Source organism: Phocoena phocoena, chromosome 6 (assembly GCF_963924675.1).
Source record: "Phocoena phocoena chromosome 6, mPhoPho1.1, whole genome shotgun sequence".
Lineage (NCBI taxonomy): Eukaryota > Metazoa > Chordata > Mammalia > Artiodactyla > Phocoenidae > Phocoena > Phocoena phocoena.
This window is the reverse complement of record NC_089224.1, coordinates 109,228,404-109,250,021: the sequence shown is the minus strand read 5'-3', so window position 1 is coordinate 109,250,021 and position 21,618 is coordinate 109,228,404. Positions and strand designations below refer to the sequence as shown.

General features: G+C 52.0%; 1 protein-coding gene across 1 annotated transcript in view; it reads right to left on the bottom strand.

Moving 5' to 3' along the window:
- USP20 (ubiquitin specific peptidase 20) overlaps positions 1–21,618 on the bottom strand; it is a 32,085-nt gene that overhangs the window by 5,744 nt on the left and 4,723 nt on the right. The window contains exons 3-16 of the mRNA XM_065879157.1: positions 18,882–18,935; positions 17,130–17,192; positions 16,673–16,804; positions 14,959–15,055; positions 14,526–14,595; positions 13,036–13,149; positions 11,599–11,677; positions 8,752–9,199; positions 8,234–8,374; positions 7,783–7,898; positions 7,349–7,521; positions 6,604–6,698; positions 536–569; positions 300–345 (exon numbers count right to left, since the gene is read on the bottom strand). Of these exons, the coding sequence (XP_065735229.1) occupies positions 300–345; positions 536–569; positions 6,604–6,698; positions 7,349–7,521; positions 7,783–7,898; positions 8,234–8,374; positions 8,752–9,199; positions 11,599–11,677; positions 13,036–13,149; positions 14,526–14,595; positions 14,959–15,055; positions 16,673–16,804; positions 17,130–17,192; positions 18,882–18,935 (1,662 nt within the window). The remainder of the gene's footprint in view (positions 1–299; positions 346–535; positions 570–6,603; positions 6,699–7,348; positions 7,522–7,782; positions 7,899–8,233; positions 8,375–8,751; positions 9,200–11,598; positions 11,678–13,035; positions 13,150–14,525; positions 14,596–14,958; positions 15,056–16,672; positions 16,805–17,129; positions 17,193–18,881; positions 18,936–21,618) is intronic.

Sequence of the window (21,618 nt, the reverse complement as noted above, 5' to 3'; positions counted from 1 at the left end):
ACTTCCTCGGAAAGGCATTCCCAACAGCCCCGCCTATGCCTTACTCCAGACGGTGCCCTCGTCGCCCCACACCTGCCTCCCGCCCGCACGAGACGTGCTGAGGGATGAAGGAGCCGGGCTCCAAGCTACACACCGAGCAACGAGCCTCCCCACCGGCCAGACCCTCCGGGGGGTCGCCCAGCCAGAGCAGCAGTCTCCATGGGCCTCCTGAGTCCAGGAGGGGTCGGCCTCTGCCCTGCATGGCACCGCCCGGGGTGGAGAAGGCCCGCAGGCAGAGTGGCGGGAGGCTGCCCACTCACCTCTGGCAACCGCAGGACCTTACAGTACTTCACGCCGTTGCGCAGCCTGGGAGCAGAGAGTGGGGGACGTGAGCGTCCCAGGGAGGGGGCCGGCAGGCTGGGGAGCACCCCTCCCACCCAGCTCACTCTGTGAGGTCAAGCTATCTGGGGGAGCCCGGGGGAAGTACATGGAACACAGATGGACCACAGATGGAAACAGGAAGTCGGGGAGAAGCCTCTAGAACACACACACTTACTTTTTACACCGTTCACAGCTATACATGTTGTCACCTAGGGCAGTAAAATACAGAGACGTAGGTTAGCAGGAATGGAAAATGGGGGGGAACGGCACATGGTGACTTACGCTTTAGAAGTAAAATCACAACGTGCTGACTACAAGAGACTCACTTTAGCTTCAAGGACACACAGAGGCTGAAAGTGAAGGGATGGAAAAATATATTCCATGCAGTGGTGGCCAAAAGAGAGCAGGAGTGGCTGTACTTACATCAGATAAAGTACACTGTCAGCCAAGATCAGTTACAAGAGACAAAGAGGGTCCCCTACAGTGATAAAGGGATCAGTTCATCAAGAGGATGTAACCATTGTGAATATACAGGCAGCCGACATTGGAGCACCTGAATAATTAAAGCACGACTGAAGGGAGAAACGAACAGCAGTACAGTAATAGTGGGAAACTTCAATAGTCCAGCCTCAATACTGGATAGATCATCCAGACAGAAAATTAACAAGGGAACAGCAGACCTGAATAACACTGTGGCCCCAATGAACCCAACAGACATAAACAGAACATTCCATCCAACAGCACCAAAATACACGTTCTCCAGAACAGATGGTATGTTGGCCCACCAAGCAAACCTTAACAAATTTAAGAAGACTGAAATCGTATCTCATATCTTTTCCAAACACAGTGGTATGAAACTAGAAACCAGGAACACGAGGAAACCTAAAAAATTCACAAATATGTGGAAATTAAACAACACATTCCCGAACAACTGATGGGTCAAAGAAGGAATCAAAAGGAAATCAGAAAGTATCTTGAGACAAAACTGAAAATACAACACACTAGCACCTATGGGACACAGCAAAAGCAGTTCTAAGAGGGAATTTTATAGCAATAAACGCCCACATCTAGAAAAAAGAAAGCTCTCAAACGATCTGATTTTACACCTCGAGGAATCAGAAGAAGAACAAACTAAATCCAAAGTTAACAGAAGGAAGGAGATAATAAAGATTAGAGCAGAAATAAAACAGAGACTAGAAAGACCACAGGAAAAAAAAATCAATGAAACTAAGAGTTGTTTTTTTGAAAAGAGAAAAAAAATTAACAAATCTTTAGCTAGATTAACCAAGAAAAAAAGAGGACTCAAACAAAATTATAAGTGAAAGAAGAGACATACAACAGACACTACAGAAGTATAAAGGATCAAAGGAGACTCCCATGACCAACTATACACCAACACAACAAATTGGATAACCTAGAAGAAATGGATAAATACTTAGAAACATACAACCTACCCAGACTGAATTATGAAGATATGGAAAATCTGAAAACACCAATGACTAAGGAGATTGAAGCAGTAATAAAAAAAAACCTCCTAACAAAGAGAAGCCCAGGACCAGATGGTTTCACCAGTGAATTCTCCCAAACATTTAAAGAAGAATTAACAATTCTTCTCAAACTCTTCCAAAGAATTGAAGAGGAAGGAGGACTCCCAAACTCATTTTATACTGATGGCAAAGCCAGATAAGGACACTACAAGAAAAGGAAACTACAGGCCAATATCCCTGATGAATATAGACGGGAAAATTCTCAACAAATACTAGCAAACTGGGCTTCCCTGGTGGCGCAGTGGTTGAGAGTCCACCTGCCGATGCAGGGGACACGGGTTCGTGCCCCGGTCCGGGAAGATCCCACATGCCACGGAGCGGCTGGGCCCGTTAGCCATGGCCGCTGAGCCTGCGTGTCTGGAGCCTGTGCTCTGCAGCGGGAGAGGCCACAGCAGTGAGAGGCCCGCGTACCGCAAAAAAAAAAAAAAAAAAAAATACTAGCAAACTGACTTCAACAGCATATTAAAAGGATCATACACCATGATCAAGTGGAATTTATCTCTGGGTTGTAAGGATGGTTTATCATACGCAAATCAATGAACATGATACACTACATTAATAGAATGAAGGATAAAAATCATATGATCCTCTCAATAGATACAGAAAAAGCATCTGACAAATTTCAATTACCCTTTCATGATAAAAGGTCTCAACAAATTGGGTGCAGAAGGAATGCACTCAACATCATCAAGGCCATATATGATAAACCCATAGCTAATATCACACTCAACAGTGAAAAGATAAAAGCTTTTCCTCTAAAATCAGGAACGAGGGAAAGATGCCCAATCTCACCACTTCTATTGAACATAGTACTAGAAGTCAGAGAAAGGCAAGAAAAAGAAAAGGCATCCAAATAGGAAAAGAGGAAGTAAAACTGTCTCTGTAGATGACACGATCTTTTACATAAAAAACCTTAAGACGCCACAAAAACTGTTAGAACTGACAAACTAATTTGGTAAAGTTGCAAGACACAAAATCAACATACGAAAATCAGCTGCATTTCTATACACTAATGATAAAATGTCTGAATGAGAAATAAACAATCCCATTAACAAAAGCATCGGAAACAATAAAACATATAGGAGTAAACTTAACCAAGGAAGTGAAAGATTTGTACACTGAAAACTAGGAGACGTTGATGAAAGGAATTGAAGGTGGATGTGAGATAATAGAAAATATACATAGTGGGCTCTCCCCGAGGTTCCTGGCACAGAGCTCTTAAAGTCCTTGTAATTTCCCAAGTGATAAGAGCACTGGGAGCATCTTTTGTTCTAATATTTGGTCTTTGACCAGGGTTTCTAATACAGAGCTCCTAAATCCCTTGCAATTTCCTGAGTGATGGCAGGGTCTTTTGTTCTGACGAGGTGACTCTGGGTGGGCTTCTGGATTGGGGCTGGCCACCCGGAAGACCAAGCCATAACTGGAAGTTTGGAAGTTTCAGCACCACCTGGCATTCTTCAGAGAGGGGAGAGGGCCTAGAGATGGAGCTAATAATTGATCATACCTACATGAAGAAGCCTCCATTAAATACCAACAGTATGGGCGTTGGAAAGCTTCTGGGCTGGTGAACATGGGGAAGTTTGGGGAAAGGGTCATGCCCAGAGCAAATGAAAGCTCCAGGCCCCTTCCCACATGCCTTGCCCGATGCGCCCCTTCCATCTGGCTCTTCCTGAGTTATATCCTTTTATCGTAAACCAGTCACCTAGTAACAAAATGTTTCTCTGTGTTCTGCGAGCCGAGCCACTCTAGCTGCTCTAATTGAAGCCAAGGAGGGGGCCGCTGGAACCTCCCGTCTATAGCCAGCCAGTCAGAAGCCCAGGTGACAACCTGCACTGGCGTCTGAAGTTGGGGAGGGGGAGGTCTTGTAGGACTGAGTCCTTAACCTGTGGGATCTGATGCTATCTCCAGGTAGATAGTGTCGGAATCAAGTGAAACTGTAGGATCCCTGGCTGGTGTTGCATAATTGCTTGGCGTGGGAAAACCACCAGACACCTGGTGTCCAAAGTGCTGTGTGGTAGTAGTGTGAGAGTAGAGGAGAGACACACAGGAGGAAGACTGAGTTGTTATCACAATGACACAAATAAAGAGATAGCCTGTGGTCATGGAGCAGAAGAAATATTGTTAAAATGTCCATCTTACCCAAAGTCATCTATAGATTCAAAGCAATCCAATGATGTTTTCATAGATATAGAAAAAAAAATCCTGAAATTCATATGTAACTACAAAAGATCCCAAATAACCAAAACAATCTTGAGAAAGAAGAACAAAGCTGGAGGCATCACATTTCCTGATTTCAAACTCTCCTACAAAACTACAGTTATCAGAAGAGTACGGTACTGGGACTTCCCTGGCGGTCCAGTGGTTAAGACTCTGCCCTCCCACTGCAGGGGACACAGGTTTGATTCCTGGTTGGGGAACTAAGATTCTGCATGCGGTGTGACCAAATTAAAAACAAAACAAAACAGTATGGTACTGGCATAAAAACAGACACACAGAACAATGAACAGAATTGAGAGGCCAGAGATAAACCCATGCATATATGGTCCACTAATATTTGGCAAGGGAGCCAAGAATCCTCAATAGGGAAAAGATAATCTTTTCAATAAACAGTGTTGGGAAAACTGGATGTTCACATGCAAAAGAATGAAATTTTACCCCTATCTCACCTCACTCACAAATATCGACTTGAAATCAGTTAAAGACTTAAATGTAAGACCTGACACCATAACACTTAGAAGAAAACATAGGGGAAAACTCCTTGACATTGGTCTTGGCAATGATTCTTTGGATATGACACCAAAAGCACAAGCAACAAAAGCAAAAGTAAACAAGTGGGACTACATCAAACTAAAAAGCTTCTGCACAGCAAAAGAAACAATCAACAAAATGAAGAGGCAACCTACATAGGAAATAGTTTAGAAACCATATATCAGATTAGGGGTTAACATCCAAAATATATAAAGAATTCATACAAGCCAATAGCAAAACACAAATAGTACAATTTAAAAATGGGCCGAGAATCTAAATAGGCATTTCTCCAGAGAAGATGTACAGATGGCCAACAGGTACATGAAAAGATGCTCCATATCACTAATCATCAGGGAAAAGCAAATCAAAACCACAATGAGACACCACCTCACACCTGTCAGAATAGCTATTGTCAAAAAGAAAGAGATTTTTAAAAAATTATTTATTTGTTTGTTTATTTATTTTTGGCTGTGCCACGTGGCTTGTGGGATCTTAGTTCCCCTACCAGGCACTGAAGCCGGGCCCTTGGCAGTGAAAGTGCGGAGTCCTAACACTGGACCGCCAGGGAATTCCCAGAAAGAGATTTTTTTAAAAGACAAGAGAGTACAAGTGTTGGCAAGGATGTAGAGAAAAGGGAACCCTTGTGCACTATTAGTGGGAATGTAAATTGGTACAACTATCAAGGAAAACGGTATGGCGGTTCCTCAAAAAATTAAAAATAGATCGATCATATAATCCAGCAATGCCACTTCTGGGTATATAACCAAAGGAAATGAAATCACTATCTTGAAGAGATATCTGTGCATCCATGGTTCATCACAGCATTATTCACAAGAGCCAAAAGGTGGGAGCAGCCCAAGTGTCCATTGACAGATGATGAATAAACAAAATGTGGCCCATTTACACAATGGAATATTATTCAGCCTTAAAAAAGGAGGGACTTCCCCTGGTGGTGCAGTGGTTGGGAATCCACCTGCCAAGGCAGGGGACACAGGTTCGATTGCTGGTCCGGGAAGTTTCCACATGCCGCGGAGCAACTAAGCCTGTGCGCCACAACTACTGAGCCCGCGCGCCACAACTACTGAAGCCCGCGTGCCTAAAGCCCATGCTCCACCACAAGAGAAGCCACCACAATGAGAAGCCCGCGCACCGTGACGAAGAGTAGCCCCCGCTCGCCGCAACTAGAGAAAGGCCATGCGTAGCAACCAAGCCCCAATGCAGCCAAAAATAAATAAATTTATTAAAAAAAAAAAAAAAAGTAAGGAAATCCTTCACTTGCTACAACATGGATGAGCCCTGAGGACATTACGCTAATAGATGTAGACTAGTCACAAAAGGACAATCACCATATGATTTGACTTAGATGAGGAACCTAGAATAGTCAAATTCATAGAGACAGAAAGTAGGATGGTGGGTGCCCGGGGGTGGGTGGAAGGGGGAATAGGGAGTTGCTATTTAAGGGATAGTTTCAGTTCTGCAAGATGAGAACGTTCTGGAGATTGGCTGCACAACAGTATGAATATAGTTAATACAACTGAACTGAACACTTAAAAACGGCTATGATGGTTCATTTTATGTTATGTATATCTTACCACAATTAAAAATCAAACAAAAAGAGTTTTCCCAAAGGTTAGTGCGATGCCAATCACTGAACAGAAAAACAGGAAAGGGACAGGAATGGGAAATTTTAAAATAAGAAGTACAGCCAATACACTTAAAAAAAAAAAGTTCAAGCTCATCAATAATCAAGGAAAATTAAAGACTGTTCTCCTTTTCGTCCACCGAGCAGGTAAAGGAAGGAAAACAGGTGAACCCCTAAGAGCTACAGGCGGCGGGGCTGCGGGAGTGTGCGGTCCCAGGCCCAGCCTGGCAGGCGGGGGTGGGACTCTGACAGTGCGTCCCAGAATCCCTGCACGGGGTGCTGACCCAGCCAGCCGCGTCCACTCACCCTTCAGCTCATCAGCGGCGAAGAAGGCGGCGAGGCAGTCTTCCAGGGTGACCACTGGACCCCAAAACCAGCTGGGGGTACAGGATACCACGAACCTACAGAGACAGAAAGGGGTTGGCGGGGGTGCTGCCGGGGCCTCGGCGAGAGTAAGACGTGGGGGCCTTTGGGCTGGGGTCCGTTTGGGCCCAGACGGGCAGCTTGGCCCCGGTGGGTGGAATGGGCGGAAGTCTGGAGCCGGAAGCCTGGGACCGCCAGCCAGCAGCTCCGTGTCCTTGGGAGGGCGACATCACTTCCCCCCGAGTCTCGCCTTCCTTATCTGTGAAGGGGCCCCAATCACGCTGGCCTGTCTTCTGGGCAGAGTACAGGTTCCTGACATCAGGCAGGTAAAGCCGGCCTTGGGGCACACAGTGGGGACTCCGGAAGGCCACCACGGCGCTCCCTACAGGGCCAGGCCTGCACTCCAGCCGCCGCCCCCCTTTCCGGCTGCCCCTTGGTCACACTCTCCATCGTCACCTGCCTTCCGATCCAGAGGCCCACCCGAACCAGGCCACCCCAGGACGGCTGAGGAGCACTCCCACCCCACTTGGCAAACCCCCGAGCCCCCTTCAGCCTCAAGCTCCCTTCCGAACTACACTGCAAAAGCTTGTACTTTGCTGTTAAAGGTCTGTCGCCTGTCGGCCTGCGAGTTCCAGAAAGGCCAGGCCTGGGTGGTCTTGTGTCTCCAGCAGGCGGGAAGGTGGCGTACCGTCGGATATACTCCACGATAAAGGCCAGCCAGCCCTGGGCGGTGGAGCTGTCCCCACAGGAACCCGGCTTGGCTGGCACATTCTGGTAGATGGCCGAGTGGAGCTTGGCCAGGTCCTCCTTGCCAGGAATGGGCAGCGACAGGTCCTGGAATGTCTCCACCGTGGTGGACACCTGTGGGGTCGAAGGTCAGCCTGGGTCTCCACTTCCCAGGGTTCCGCCCTGCCCAGACCAACCAGAGTTTGCACCCCAAACCCCAGCCACCAGGGGGCAGGTGTGGGGCAGAGAGCCTGCTCCCGAGCCCAGGACACGGGAGGCCCACAACCGGGGCCCACCCCCAGAGAAAGTCAGGGGGCACCAGGCAGAGAACCAGCGCCCAACCCCCAAGCTGCGTGAGGACCCCGGTGCGTCCCTCCCCTCCCCCAGGGCGCCCACCCGGTCACAGGTGAGACACTGCACGAGGCTGAGGATGGAGCCGTCGAAGATGTCTGAGATGACGCTGCGGTAGCGCTGCTCCTTCCGCCGCCGGCTGCCGGAGCTCGGTACCTGGGCTGGGGGCACAGCACAGGGCTAGGCCCAGCCCCCACTGGCCTGTCTGGGGCAAGGGGTGGGTGCTAGGACTTGGAGTCAAATCTGTATGAGTCATGTGACTGGCTGTCTCTTCACCTTGCGGTGCCTCACTCATCGTCTGTGGGATGGGGCCCCACTCGTGTCCCAGCCGTGTTAGAGGGTTCAGAGACACTGCGTGAGGAGTTCGGCAGCCCAGCCCCAGGTAAAGAGCGCTCCAAACCCAAAAACGGCAGCCAGAGGTGCGGCTTCCACCCCAGCCCCGAGCTCCATGCGGGGATGCCCTGCCCACCTTCCCTGCCCGCCCGCTCCCCCGAACCTTTCTTGAGCACGTAGGACGGCCCCATCCTCACGGGGCTCGCACGAGGAGGGCTGCTGGCCAGCTTGGCGTGGCCCTCGTGGAGGTGGACAGGGCTGCAGGGGCGAGAGGCGCTGCGCATGTGGGCCTCGTTGTCCGGCTCTGGGGGCAAAGGGGGGACCGTGCTGGAGCAGGGCAGCCGAGCCAGCCCCGGGCCTGGTCAGGAAGACCTGCCAGCGCCTCCTAAGGGGACTGAGGCCTGAACCCACCACACCTCCTCTGTCCTGGGCCCACCCCAACCCTCCAGCCCCACGCAGAACGCGCTGTCCACACCCTTCCCGTTCCCAGCGGAGGGCTCAGGCGGGCTCTGAGTCCAAGTGAGTCTGGACACATCATTTACCCGATTTCTCACCGTTAAGTCGGGTCTCGTGGGAGAGCCCCCCAGGGTGGGGCGGAGCTGAGCAGGCTGTGGGTGCTCTGCCCCCCCAGCAGGAGCTGGACAAACGGGGCCGCGATGCCCCGAGGGGCTTGGCTGGTACCTGGTGTCCGGCAGGGGCTGGTGGACCGCGGTGACGGCGGCTGCGTGTCCGTGGGCTGCTGGTTCAGGGCGGCCATGGCGGTGTCCACGTCGGCGTCCTCGTCCACCTGCTCCGAGTTGGTGCGCTGCTGGCCCCACGAGAACTTGCGGTCCTTCATGCGCTCCTTCTCGGAGATGGCGCGGCCCGCCTCGTCCGCGACCAGCAGCTCCGTCTCAGCCTGGGGGCCGCCCCCGCCGCGCCCCTGCCCGTCGCCCTCACCGCGGTCGCTGCTGGAGTCGCAGGACAGGAACTCGTCCTCTGATGGGCTCCGGTCGCCCTCCCGCTTCTCATCCGTGTCGCTCGAGTCTGAGTCCCGAGCCTCGGTCAGCGCTGCCGCCGCGGCCACCACAGGCTCCTTGAGCTCCTCGTGCAGCTGGTCCATCAGGCAGCGCAGGAACTCTTGGGTGTCCTGGAACCAGGGGCGGCGTCGACACGGATGCTGGGGGGCCCATACGGGCACCCTTCACAGTGGCCTCCTCAACACGGCTGTCCTAAGCCCCCTCCTACTGAGGAGGACGTTGAGCCTCGAGAGGCTGGCCGACCCCTCCCAGGTCTCGCGCTGTGAAGCGGCAGAGCAGAGGTGGTGAGCCAGGTCCACCTGACTCCCAGCTCCTGCTCTCCATCACCTGGGGCCCTGCTCCCAACTCAGCATGGGAGAGAGTGGACATATCGCGTTCAGCCATTAAAGTCGCCTTGCTCCCTAAAGGAGGGGACAGTGATGGTGGGCAGGGAGCCCGAGTAGGACAAAGGTGACACTGTGAGTGTGTCTGCAGGCGAGCGCTCAGCTGAGTTCCACAGGGAGGGAGCGATGCCACCCAGCAGGCCAGGCTGCCTGCATCCTTGACCTGCCTCTGGTTCTCTCTGCCCTTCCAGTCCTTCGCCAGCCCCCGTGCCCACGCCTTCCCCTGCCATTGTGACTGGTGCAGAAGAACAGGCTTCCCGCAGGCCTGGGCACGACTCGGACTAAGGTGCCTCTTCGGGTTGGCCGGGTCTCAAATCCCAGCAGTGACGTTGTTATTCTGACTACACTGTGACTACGTCATAACCCAGAGGAAGCCAGGGCAGCGAGGCCTCCGGCACAGCCTGCCCACTGGCCCAGCCATGAGCAGTGCACACAGGAGGCGCTTTAAAAGGTCAGAAGATGACGGTGGCCGGCCTCTGACAGCTGGGGACACTTGGTGCTGTGTGGGGCCACGGGGTTCAAAGTCCAGTCCTGTCCCTCACAGTACCTGCCCTGGATGTCAGAAGCAGCTCCCGAGCCCAACTCCTGCCCAATGAGGCGGGGATCACACAGTGGCCAGACCCAGCCAAGCACCCACAGCCTCAGGGCACCGATATGGAGAGAAGGGCCTCGTTTTCTCAATTCTAGCAGAGGGAGGAGAGGGCTCTGCTTGGATTACATCGAGCATCAGGGAGGGGGTAGGAGACGTGTGTCCTGTGTGTCAGGGACACTGAAAGGTTCTTTTAAGAGACAGACCCTCAATACGTCATCTACTTTTCTTTCTGCTTCTTCCTTTTAACAAAAGTACCCTGTGTTCATTGCTAAAATCTCAAGCCATGTGGAAGCATGACAGCATCCTCTGGCCATTAAGAGAGGCCTACAGCTACCTGTATGTTTCAGACTCAAAAACGTCCCCTGTGCTACGTCCAAGATCCACAGAAAGGGATGCTTTGGAGTCGAGTGCATGTTGGGCAGCAGCCGAGCAGCCCTGCTCCCCGGTGTCCTCACCGAGAGCCCGAGGGCCAGCAGGGGTCCTTGTACAGGGAAGGCAGCGCTGCGGTGAGGGACGGCTCAGGTAAGCCTAAATCCCGTCCCTGCCGCTGTGCACTGTGTGACCTGAGCCACTCGTGGAACCTCTCTGAGCCTCAGCTCCTTACCTATAACGTGAAGGTGATGACGGGGCCCACTTCATGAGAGTTCTGTGAGTAGAAACAGGGCTGACCTTATGTGGCAGGTACTGACCACTTAATAAACGGTGCACGGTGGATTCTGATCACCGTGGGTATTATCACCCCCCAGAAAGGGCGGTGTGGAGGCAACGCTGGGCTTCTCAGGCAGAGGCCAAGTGTTCAAGCAACTGAGGGTGTGAGCAGAGAAAGGCCCAGCAGCCCTCACCCTGGGGAGAGTGGGGGCCGAAGGAGGGGGGCCAAGGGCATCCGTTGGTGACCGCTGCTCTGTTCCTGGGCCCCCCACGCAGGCAGCAGCATCGGCAGTGCAAACAGGCTCAGGCCAGCAGCGAAACCCCACTCTGGGGCAGGACTTGGACCACTTGAGCGGTCAGCCTGGGGCAGGGGGAGGTGTGTGGCTGCATTCTGCTTCAGTTTGGGCCCATGATTTTACACCATAGAAAGATATCACTGGTTTCAGAGGGATTCTCTAGATTTACAAAGACTTGTCATCAAAATGTTTACTTTAATAAAAGTGAAATTCTGCCTGCGACTTGGGGAACAAGAAACCACACGCCGATGTGAGGGAGTGCTGAGGTGCACACGCCTGGAGGTAAGGCTGCCTGAGGTCAACTCTCCCCTCTGCCACGTACCAGCTGTGTAACTGGTACGTGGTAAGTGGGTGAGGGCTTGGTCACTGAGCCTCAGTCTCCCCAGCTGTTGAGTGGGGAGAACACCAGGTTGCCGGGAGGCCCCCACGTCCCCACACAGGTGAAGGGCTCAGGCAGCAGGTCTGATCCAGGAGCCCTGCCTGGCAAAGCAGAGCTGCTGCTGCCGAGCTCCACACTGGTCTTGGCTTCAAAGCCAGGCCTGGTAAGTTACAGCCCTGGGTGTGTCCCCCGGGCAGCTCGGACGGCCTACCTGCTGGGCATAGCCTCGGAACATCGGGTTGACCAACTTGATCCCATGGGACAGGCTGGTGGGAACCACGTAGCTGGGGCTGTAGGAAGACCAGACCCGTCAGTACAGGTGGCCTGCTCTGAGCTGCTCAAGCCCATGAGGGCAGCCGGGCAGTCAGTACAGCCAGATCAGACTCAGTGATGCGTTTACTACAACTTTGGGAGGTGCTAACCCGGCCAGCAGCCCCAGCAGGTTTGCACATCTCTAAAGTCAAGAAGGAAAACGTCAAGTCATGGTTCAGTGAGGCAAAACGCTCCTGCCTGGGATGGCATCGTGTCCCACCAGCCCATGACAAGCTACCCTAAAACTGTTCTCATTATAAAATATTTATTGTGGTTTTCTAATTTCAAAAGTAATACATGGGGACTTCCCTGGTGGTCCAGTGGTTAAGACTGTGCGCTTCCACTGCAGGGCGCGTGGGTCTAAACCCTGGTCGGGGAACTAAGATCCCGCACGCGGCGTGGCGTGGCTAAATAAATAAATATAAATAAATAAAAATGACAGCTGCTTTAAAAAAAAATACATGCTCATGATTGAAAAACAGAAAATCTCAGAAAAGCATAACAAAGAATCATCAACACTAACAGCCCCACCCAGCGATAACTACCATTAAGGTTTCCAGATTTTTCCACGAAAATACAGATGCATATACAAAATTACATGCAGGTAATCACTTAAATGTGGCTTCTTAAAATTGGAATTATATTGCATCACGCTGTTTAATAATCTGCTTTTACACTTAATATGTTTCTATGCACTCACAGTTTTTGTTGTTGTTGTTTTGTTTTGTTTTGGGGTTTTTTGGCCGCACCGCGCAGCTTGCAGGATCTTAGTTCCCTGACCAGGGATTGAACCCAGATCACAGCAGTGAAAGTCCTAACCACTGGACTGCCAGGGAATTCCCAGCACTCACTTTAAATTAGTCCCAATTTTAACTTTTCCTGGAGAAACAGATCTAACCCAGGCTTCTGGTCTTTAAAGTTCTTTTTCACTGAGCTAAAGCCCCTGAACGTCAGTGCCAGCCACTTCTGAAATCCCTTCCTACATGCACAGATGTGGCTGAGACCTAGGAGTGGTCACCACACAACTCTGGACCTCAGCACACACGCTGCAAAATGCTGCCATCTTCAATCAGCACCAGGCTCGAATTCTAGCTCCACCTTTCACAAGACGTGCTATCTTGAGCGAGATCCTTAAATCTTTTGAACCTCAGTTCCCCAATTTGTGAAACAGAGTTGGCTATGACCTACAGCTCGAAGGGCTGATGTAAGCATTGCACAGGGTAAAACACAGCAAGTGATGGTGAGAGGCTGAAGGCACAGGAAGTGCTCTCTCAAGGGGCCGACAGAAAACCCATCCCCACACCCGTGCCCCAGGTTAGGGACTTGGTCAACTCACCGTTTCCTGTGCCAGACTTCAGAGACCAGCTTCTGGTAACTTTTGCACAGGGCTGGCTTCTTGTCTGTACGCACCAGGCCTCCACACTCCAAGAAGAACTGGGTCAGTGGGGGGCTGGGGGACGGGGCAGGGAGCCAGGTCAGAAGAGAAAAGAAGGGGAGCGTGGCATTGTTTACAAAGAGCCGGGTGGAGAAGCAAAAGCATCTTATGTGGGAGGTACTGTGGCCCCCTGGAGCCAGAAATGCCTGCAGAAGGCATTGAAGGATACCACCTATTATGGGCTGAATTGTATCCCCCCAAATTCATACACTGAGGGCTTCCTGATGGCGCAGTGGTTGAGAATCCGCCTGCCAATGCAGGGGAGATGGGTTCGAGCCCTGGTGAGGGAAGAGCCCACATGCTGTGCCACAACTACCAAGCCTGTGCTCTAGAGCCCACGTGCCACAACTCCTGAAGCCCACGCGCCTAGAGCCCGTGCTCCATAACGAGAGGCCACCGCAATGAGGAGCCCGCGCACCACAACCAAGAGCGGCCCCCGCTCACTGCAACTAGAGAAAGCCCGCATGCAGCCACGAAGACCCCAAAGCAGCCAAAAATAAATAAATAAAAATTTAAAAACAAAAAAAAAATTCATACACTGAAGTCCTAACCCCTGTACCTTAGAATGTGATTGTGTTTGGAAATAGGGTCTTTCTTTAAAGACTGCTGTGTGAACGAGAGGAACCACTGCCTGTCCTCCCGTCAGCCCCTTCTTGGAAACCTTCCTGAGCCCAAAAGCATCTCCCCCTCTCCCGTTTTCTTTGTTTTTGTTATCTTATTACATAAGAAATACTCATTTACTGTAGAAAAACTTAAAAATACTAAGCAAACAATAATAACTGACCTTAATCCTACTACGTGAGGATAGCTACTCTGTAGATCTGGGGGCATGTCCTTCTAGACTTTTCTGTGTATGCGTATCCCCCATCCCTCCCTCCTTCTCTCTCACACGTTCACACACACACACACATATTGAACCCCTACTAGGTGGGAGACCCTGAGTGCCAGGAATAGGAGATATCCCAGCCTCAGGGAGTGGACACTATCCTAGATGGAAAATAATATTTTCCCTCCAAAATGGGATTGCACCAAACAAAGGCTTATAACCTCCTTTTTCCTACTTATCATATCCTGAACTCCTCCTCTTTTTAATAAATATTGTCCTGCACCATTTTTTCCTGAACTCACTGTAAGGCTGCCCTACAATACATTTATGATTTTATCGACCTTTAAGTTGTTTCCAGTAAACGGCAGAATGATGAACCTCATTGCACAGACAGCTTTCTCAATATCTCAGGGTACCTCCTCAGGATAAATTCCAACAGGAGGGATTGCCGGGTCACAGGGCACGTGTGCTTTGGGGCATTTTGATGTGTATCCACATACAGGCTTCTGTGGGCAACACAGAACGCGGCTTGGGGGCCCCAACTCCCAGATGAGGTGCAACCTACCAATTGGACAGGGCCTGCAGGGCCGCGTTCATGTAGCAGGAGTTGCCAAGGTTCTTCATGCCCGTGAGGCCTGGGAGACCAGCGCACACAGAGGAAGGGGAAGGTGAGCATCTCAACACGGCAGGAACCCACAGAGGATGGTTCTGAGTCCCCAGGACCCACCCCGGAAACCCGCTGAGTCCGCTGACGTGGTCCCACTCCCAGCAGCTCTGGTTACCGCAGTGTACGGAACCTACGGACCCCTCCGCCGTCCGCCCAGCCCAGCCCACCGTCAGCACCGAGCAGGGGCAGTGGCCTGGGAGCAGAGGGGCCGGCCCGCCCAGGGGTACGTGGCTGTACAGGGCTGAGGGCGGCGGATGGCGCCCCAGGGAAGCCCTCGTGCCCCACAGGCCACCCCCCGCTGCCCAGGCAGCGCAGCGCGTGGCGCCGTTACCTCGCGGCTTGAGGTCATCGTCCTCCGACTCGGACTCTCCTTCGTCAGCCACAGCAATGGGGACAGCTTTCAGAGGGTGGGAGGGCAGTGCAGAGTCCTGTGTTCGAGAACCAGAGTGAGGAAAACTAGGGGGGTGAGGAGGGAGAGGGGTTGGGGTCAGGGGCCCGTGTGCCTCCCCCACTGGCGTTCAGGGTAGGGGGAGAAGCCCAGGCCCCCAGCCTGCACTGAGCCAGCCCATCTGAGCAGAGGACACCGTGGAAAGAGAGGGCATTGGTGGCCTTGCCCTGGGAACTCCGTGACTTGTATTTTACTTACAATAATGAGTAGTAATAATTTAATTTATTTATAATAAATTTGGGAAAAAACAGGAACAGAAAAAACAACAGGCAATCCAACTTTCCTGAGACAACCACTGTTGATAGTCTATCTTATCTATGTAGCGTTTTAACTGTTAATACACATACACCCTCGAAACAGGATTTGTATATACTTCTTCAGAGCCTTTTTTGTAAAAAATCATAAATATCTACCATGTCCACAAACGTATTCTATATACACTTATCAAGCACCCATTATGTGATGGTCGCTGTCCAACGTGGAGAAGACAGCACTGCACACACACACACACACACACACACGCAAGCAAACATGCCTGGCCTCCACACACACACACACACACACACACACACGCGCATGCCTGGCCTCCACACACACACATGCATGCATGCACACACAGAGACACGCCTGGCCTATACACACACGCATGCAGACACGCCTAGCCTACACACACATGCATGCACAGAGACATGCCTGGCCTACACACACACACACACACACACACACACACACACACACACATGCATGCAGACATGCCTGGCCTAAACACACACACACACGCAGACACGCCTGGTCTACACACACACACACAGACATGCCTGGCCTACACACACACACACACACACACGCCTGGCCTACACACACACACACACAAACACGCCTGGCCTACACACACACACACATGCATGCACAGAGACACGCCTGGCCTACACACACACACACACACACACACATGCAGACATGCCTGGCCTACACACACACACAGAGACACGCCTGTCCTACACACACACACACACACACACACACACACACATGCAGACATGCCTGGCCTACACACACACACAGAGACACGCCTGTCCTACACACACACACACACACACATGCAGACACGCCTGGTCTACACACGCATGTGCACACACGCACGCACACGCGCCTGGCCTCCCGGGGCTCCAGGGCCGGCTCTCTGACTGCTCCCCGAGGCCAGCTCTGGGCTGGGCTCACCTGCCTGCCTCCTTTAAGGGCTGCTCGGCGCCCTGCGTGTGCCTTGCCTGGTTGGGGGGCGGGAGATTTCCGGGCGTTTCCCCCAGAGAGGTGGCTGCAGGACCATCACCAGGGGCTTTCCACAGGCCAGGGAGGGTGTGCCCCACCCCACGGCCCTGGACTCACCCGAGGCCTACAAACTCCCTGCGGGAGGGCCGCCCTCGTTCCAGGCACCTCCGTGTTGCTGGGCCCTGACACAGGGCTGGGGCTCAGCGGGCGTTCGCTGACATGAGCTCCTCAAAGCCAGCTGGCAACGCTGAGCAGGAACGGACGCCGTGGGGGACCCACCGCCCTGCCCTCCTGGGCGTCTCCTCGGCTGGCGCCCGCACCCGCTCACCTGCTCTGAGAACTTGGGTGAGGGGCCTGGCGGCTGGGCCGCCAGCCGAGGCTCCAGGAACACCTCCTTCTCACAGGCGTAGCACCACACCCGGAACGTGGTCAGGTTCACTGTCAGGTTGTGCTTTTTGGCCTAGAGGGTAAGATGCAAAATCAGAAGGATACAGTGGCCTAATGGGTGCCCCAGGCCTGCCTCAGGGCTGCGTGAGCTCTCCGGCCTCAGGAAAAAGCCCCATCGGGTCAGAGGCCTAGAAGCTCAGGATCCGCTCGCCCCACAGGCCAGGAGTGCCAGGGGCTGCAGCAGCATTCTCTCTTGCTTCTTCGCCGTGATTCTTCCCATTTTACACATATAACCACTGAAGCCCAGAGCGGCAGATGGCGCTGGGGGCAGCCGAAGCTGGGATTTGAACTCTGGGCTGTCGGACCGCAGCGCCCATGCTCCCGGCCACCACGCTCACCTGCGCATGGATGGTGCTGTGGTCAGCAAAGGATTCTCCGCAGCCAACGTAGGAGCAGGCGACCTGGGGAGGGGGGTGGAGAGGAAAGGAGAGCGGAAGGATGGGGCGGCTAAGAGGACGCTGCCAGCACAGCGAGCCAGTGCCCGTCTCCACCCAGCAGGATCCACAGGCACCAAGGCCCTGCCACCCTGCAGGAACACAGGTTTGCACAGCCAAGGTCCGCGCTGGGCAGGGATGGCCACCACACAGCCGCCCCCGCCTCTGAGCGAGACGGGCAGTGTGCCGTGAGCTGCTGCTCTCCTGCAAGAAGGCAGGCAGGGTCGCAGCCAGATCTGGGCAAAGCTGAGGCCCGGCTGCTTGGCGCCCAGACCCTCTCCCCCTCCACTTGTCCCTTTTTCACCGAAACCCCACCTCCTGAGGGGCCAGTTATCGGGACTCACACTTTGGGTGGGGAGACTGGGCCTCACGGCCACTTTCTAATGGGGAACACTGAATCGGGCAGAGGCAGATGGGGCCTGGTGCGGACCCCATGCCCCTCAGTGTCCCCGGTGACCTGCCTCTGGCCTTGCGCTCTCCTCTTCCAAATCCACCCAGCACCCAAGGCCCAGCTCAAGTGTCTCTCCTCTGCGGGCCTCCACCCCAGCGATCAGCCTGCTTCTCCGTAGGAGTGCTTTGGTGTCATTTCCAGCTGTGGTCAACACTGCACAGGCTGGTGAGGACCTTTCAAAGAAACGACCTTTGGGCTGCGTCATAAAGGATGTGCCAATTTCTGCATCAGGTCCGTCTCTATCTCTGTGGGGGGCCTGTGGGCTCCCTGGAGGTAAGACCACGCCTCGCACTTCTTGCTGTCCCCTGGGGGCCCAGACGGTGTCTTGCAGCGTATTTTACACTGAGCAACAGGCCCCAAAGGAGGCGGCCAAAGCCCCGTGGGGGGTCCTAAGTCTTCTGAAAAGACAGACTTGAACTATGGTATTTTCACCCCTGTGGGCTTTTTTGTTTCTCCTTGTATTTGTTTTCAAAGAAATTTTAAGTAACAGCCATTTTCAGTATGACTATAAAATGCAATACATACTTGTAGAAAAATTGGAAAACACTACAAAGTTACAAAGAAAAATGAATTACCCATAATTCTACCCCCGAGAGAAAACTGTCACGTGTTGATACATCTACTGTTACTCTTTTTGATAAGCAGTAATAATCGTGATCAGATTTTCCTGGACACTGTCTACCGGCCACACACCCTGTTAAGACCATCACAGGCATCATCTCTTCAAACTCTAACGTAAGGTGGGTCTGCAAGGAGGGGGCAGTTATCAGTGTTGTGGCCTCTACTTTATAGATGGGGAAACAAAGGCCTGGGCCAAGGCGCAGAGCCAAGATGCTACAGCATCTCTCTCTCCCTCCCTCTCTCCCTCTCTCCCTCTCTCCCTCTCTCCCTCTCTCTCTCTCTCTCTCACGCACACGTGCGCGCGCAAGGACAGAACTTTGCCTTTAATGCTGATGGGATCATTCAATCCAGAGTCTTCTCCAACTTGCTTTCTCCTCTTGGCATCTTTAATGGCTGCCAGCACAGCCAGGCCAGGGGCTCGCAGACTCTGGGGCCCTCTTGGCTTGGGCTTGGGAACCACACCCAAGACATCCATGCCCTGTGTCCCTGCCCAAGGTTCCCAGCCGTGCCCATGGGGGACGGATGTTCCCACCCCAGCGTCTGGACCCAGCTCCCCACCCCAGACATCTGCAAGGATACTTTACCTGGAGACAGGCCCAGAGGTTGGGTCCGGAAACACCGCATGACTGACAGGTGCCCTGTGTGAGGTGCGGAGAGAGAGGAAGAGAAGGGTGTGAGCCGCCTGTTGGATGTGCACTGACGGACGCACCTGAAGGTCTCAGCTTAGAGGCTTTGCCTCAGAAAGGCCCTCGCTGGCCCACAGGGGGACTTTAAATTTTAATGTTTGAATTTTGTTTTATCATGTGCCTGTAAAAACATTTTCAACACAATCATTTAAACGCTAAATAAACTGACGCCATGCCATGCTCCCTCGACACACCTTCTACTCTTCCTTCGTTGCATTTATTTATTTAAGCCTTTCTCCCCACCCAGGCTATGGGCTCCATGAAAGAAGGATGGTCTGTTTTACCTACCCCTGCGACTTCACAGAGAGCATGGTACAAATCAGGAGATAATATATTTGTTGACCACAGAAAACACCCAGGTTTCTGGTGGTCTGGATGACAAAGCCTGCTTCTTGTCTACCAATCTCTCTCCTCCCTGCTTTAATAAAAGAATCCATGGATTTAGGCTGAGCACATGGCCAGCCAGCTGCAGACTATGTGTCCCAGCCCCCGCTGTGATCATGGGGCTCCGTTCTAGTCAATAGTATGACAGCGAAAAGCGACATGTGCCACTTCTGAGTTTTGCATAACCCTTGCTCTTTCTCCTTTTTCCATTGGCTGGAATGCAGATGTGATGGCAGGAAGTGAAGCAACCACTTTGGACCTGGAGATGAAAGCCATGTGTTGAGAATGGCAGAGCCACTCTATCAGTGCTACCTACATCTGGACTGTTCAGTGAGAGAAAAGTAAACTTCTATCTCATTTAAGCCACCATATCTCAGGGTCTCTTTGTTATAATTTAAACTGTCCTAAGTAATTTTGTCTGTGCCTGTCTAGAACAGCAATTCCCAACTGAGCCTCCACAATACTCAACGTGTCTCTGCCAGTTGTGAGATGAATTCTAAGCGCTGGTAGCAGTTACAGAGTACTTAATCAGAGTGAGAGCTGACCTCTGGTGACGGATCACAACAGTCCAAGCAACCAGCTAAGTTTTTTACACCTTGCTCATGTAATCCCCACCACAGTCTGTGCAGCAGGTCCCATCAACATCCCCTTCATAAGATGAGAAACTGAGGCTCAGAGAGGTCATGACCCTACAGAGCAGAGTCAGAAGGGGAAGCTGAGGAGCCGCGGTCATCAAACTTCCCAGTTTCCTCCCAGGGTGACCACGTCGACCCCCAGGCCTCCAGGGGAACTTCTTCGTCTCACTAAGCCCAGATTTTGGCTGTTTGTAAAGAGCCTGAATGTGGGACTCTCACTAGGGTGGAGGTGACACAGCTCATCCCATACAACAGGGCAGAGATTTGCAATCTGTGATTTAGGGTCTCTTGCTAAGGATGCTACGGCTGGCTAGAGATCAGCCTGCTTAGTGGACTCAAAGTCACAGCTCTTGACCTTTCCAAATCTGTCATCTCTTTTGTGATTTTCTGATTTCACAGTTCACTCCCATCTTCCCAAGTTTTTTTTTTTTTCATTTCAGTCATTTGAATGATAAAAGTATTGTATGTTTAACAATTTAAATGATACACATACACTGTATATAATGAGTAGTATATTATATGCAATACATATATTCTGTATATAATGTGTAGATTATATGCAATACATATATTCTGTATATGTGTAGATTATTATATCCAATACATATATGCTGCAATAATTTGAAGTATATCCCTCCATATCTTCTTATATAAACATATATGCATAGATGGGGGGTGATTTCTAGTAAAAATAAGATCATACTCTATACACATTTTTCGGTAACAGGCTTTTGTCACCTATTTGTGGTCATCCTTCTAGTCTGTACACAGAGACCACGTCTCATTCTTTGCAGTAAGTGCATGGTGGCACACACTGTGGGCACAGCACAGACACCACAATCTGTTCGCTCATTCCCTTCTTTTTTTTTTTTTTTTTTTTTGCGGTACGCGGGCCTGTCACTGTCGTGGCCTCTCCCGTTGCGGAGCAACAGGCTCTGGACGCGCAGGCTCAGCGGCCATGGCTCACGGGCGCAGCCGCTCCGTGGCATGTGGGATCTTCCCGGACCGGGGCACGAACCCGTGTCCCCTGCATCGGCAGGCGGACTCCCAACCGCTGCGCCACCAGGGAAGCCCCATTCCCTTCTTGATGAATATGCAGACTGCCACCAGTATTTTCCTTTTACAAATAATGCTCAATAAATACTGCTGTATTTGTAACTGTTCCTACACTTCTACTAGATAAACTCCCAGAGGTGGCATTGCACCCCTAAAGTCACAGTAATGCCTAACCCCACTACCACGCCTGGTCTACTTCCCTCCCTTTGTCAGCTCTGAGTGAGAGCAGCTTCTGCTTTGCCCATCTGAAAATGGTGTCATGCTGCTTTCTCTGGCAAAATCCTTAACCATCAGGGAAGTCAGGCATGTTTTTTCAAGAGTTTCTCGGCCATTTGCATTTCCTCCGTTTTGAGCTACCTGTTCAATCCTTGCCCCTCCTGGGTATTTTATTTTATAAATTTTATTTATTTGTTTGTTTATTATTTATTTATTTACGGCTGCGTTGGGCATGCAGGCTTCACTAGTTGTGGCTCGCGGGCTCTAGAGCACAGGGTCAGTAGTTGTGGCACATGGGCTTAGTTGCTCTGCGGCACGTGGGATCTTCCCGGACCAGGGCTCGA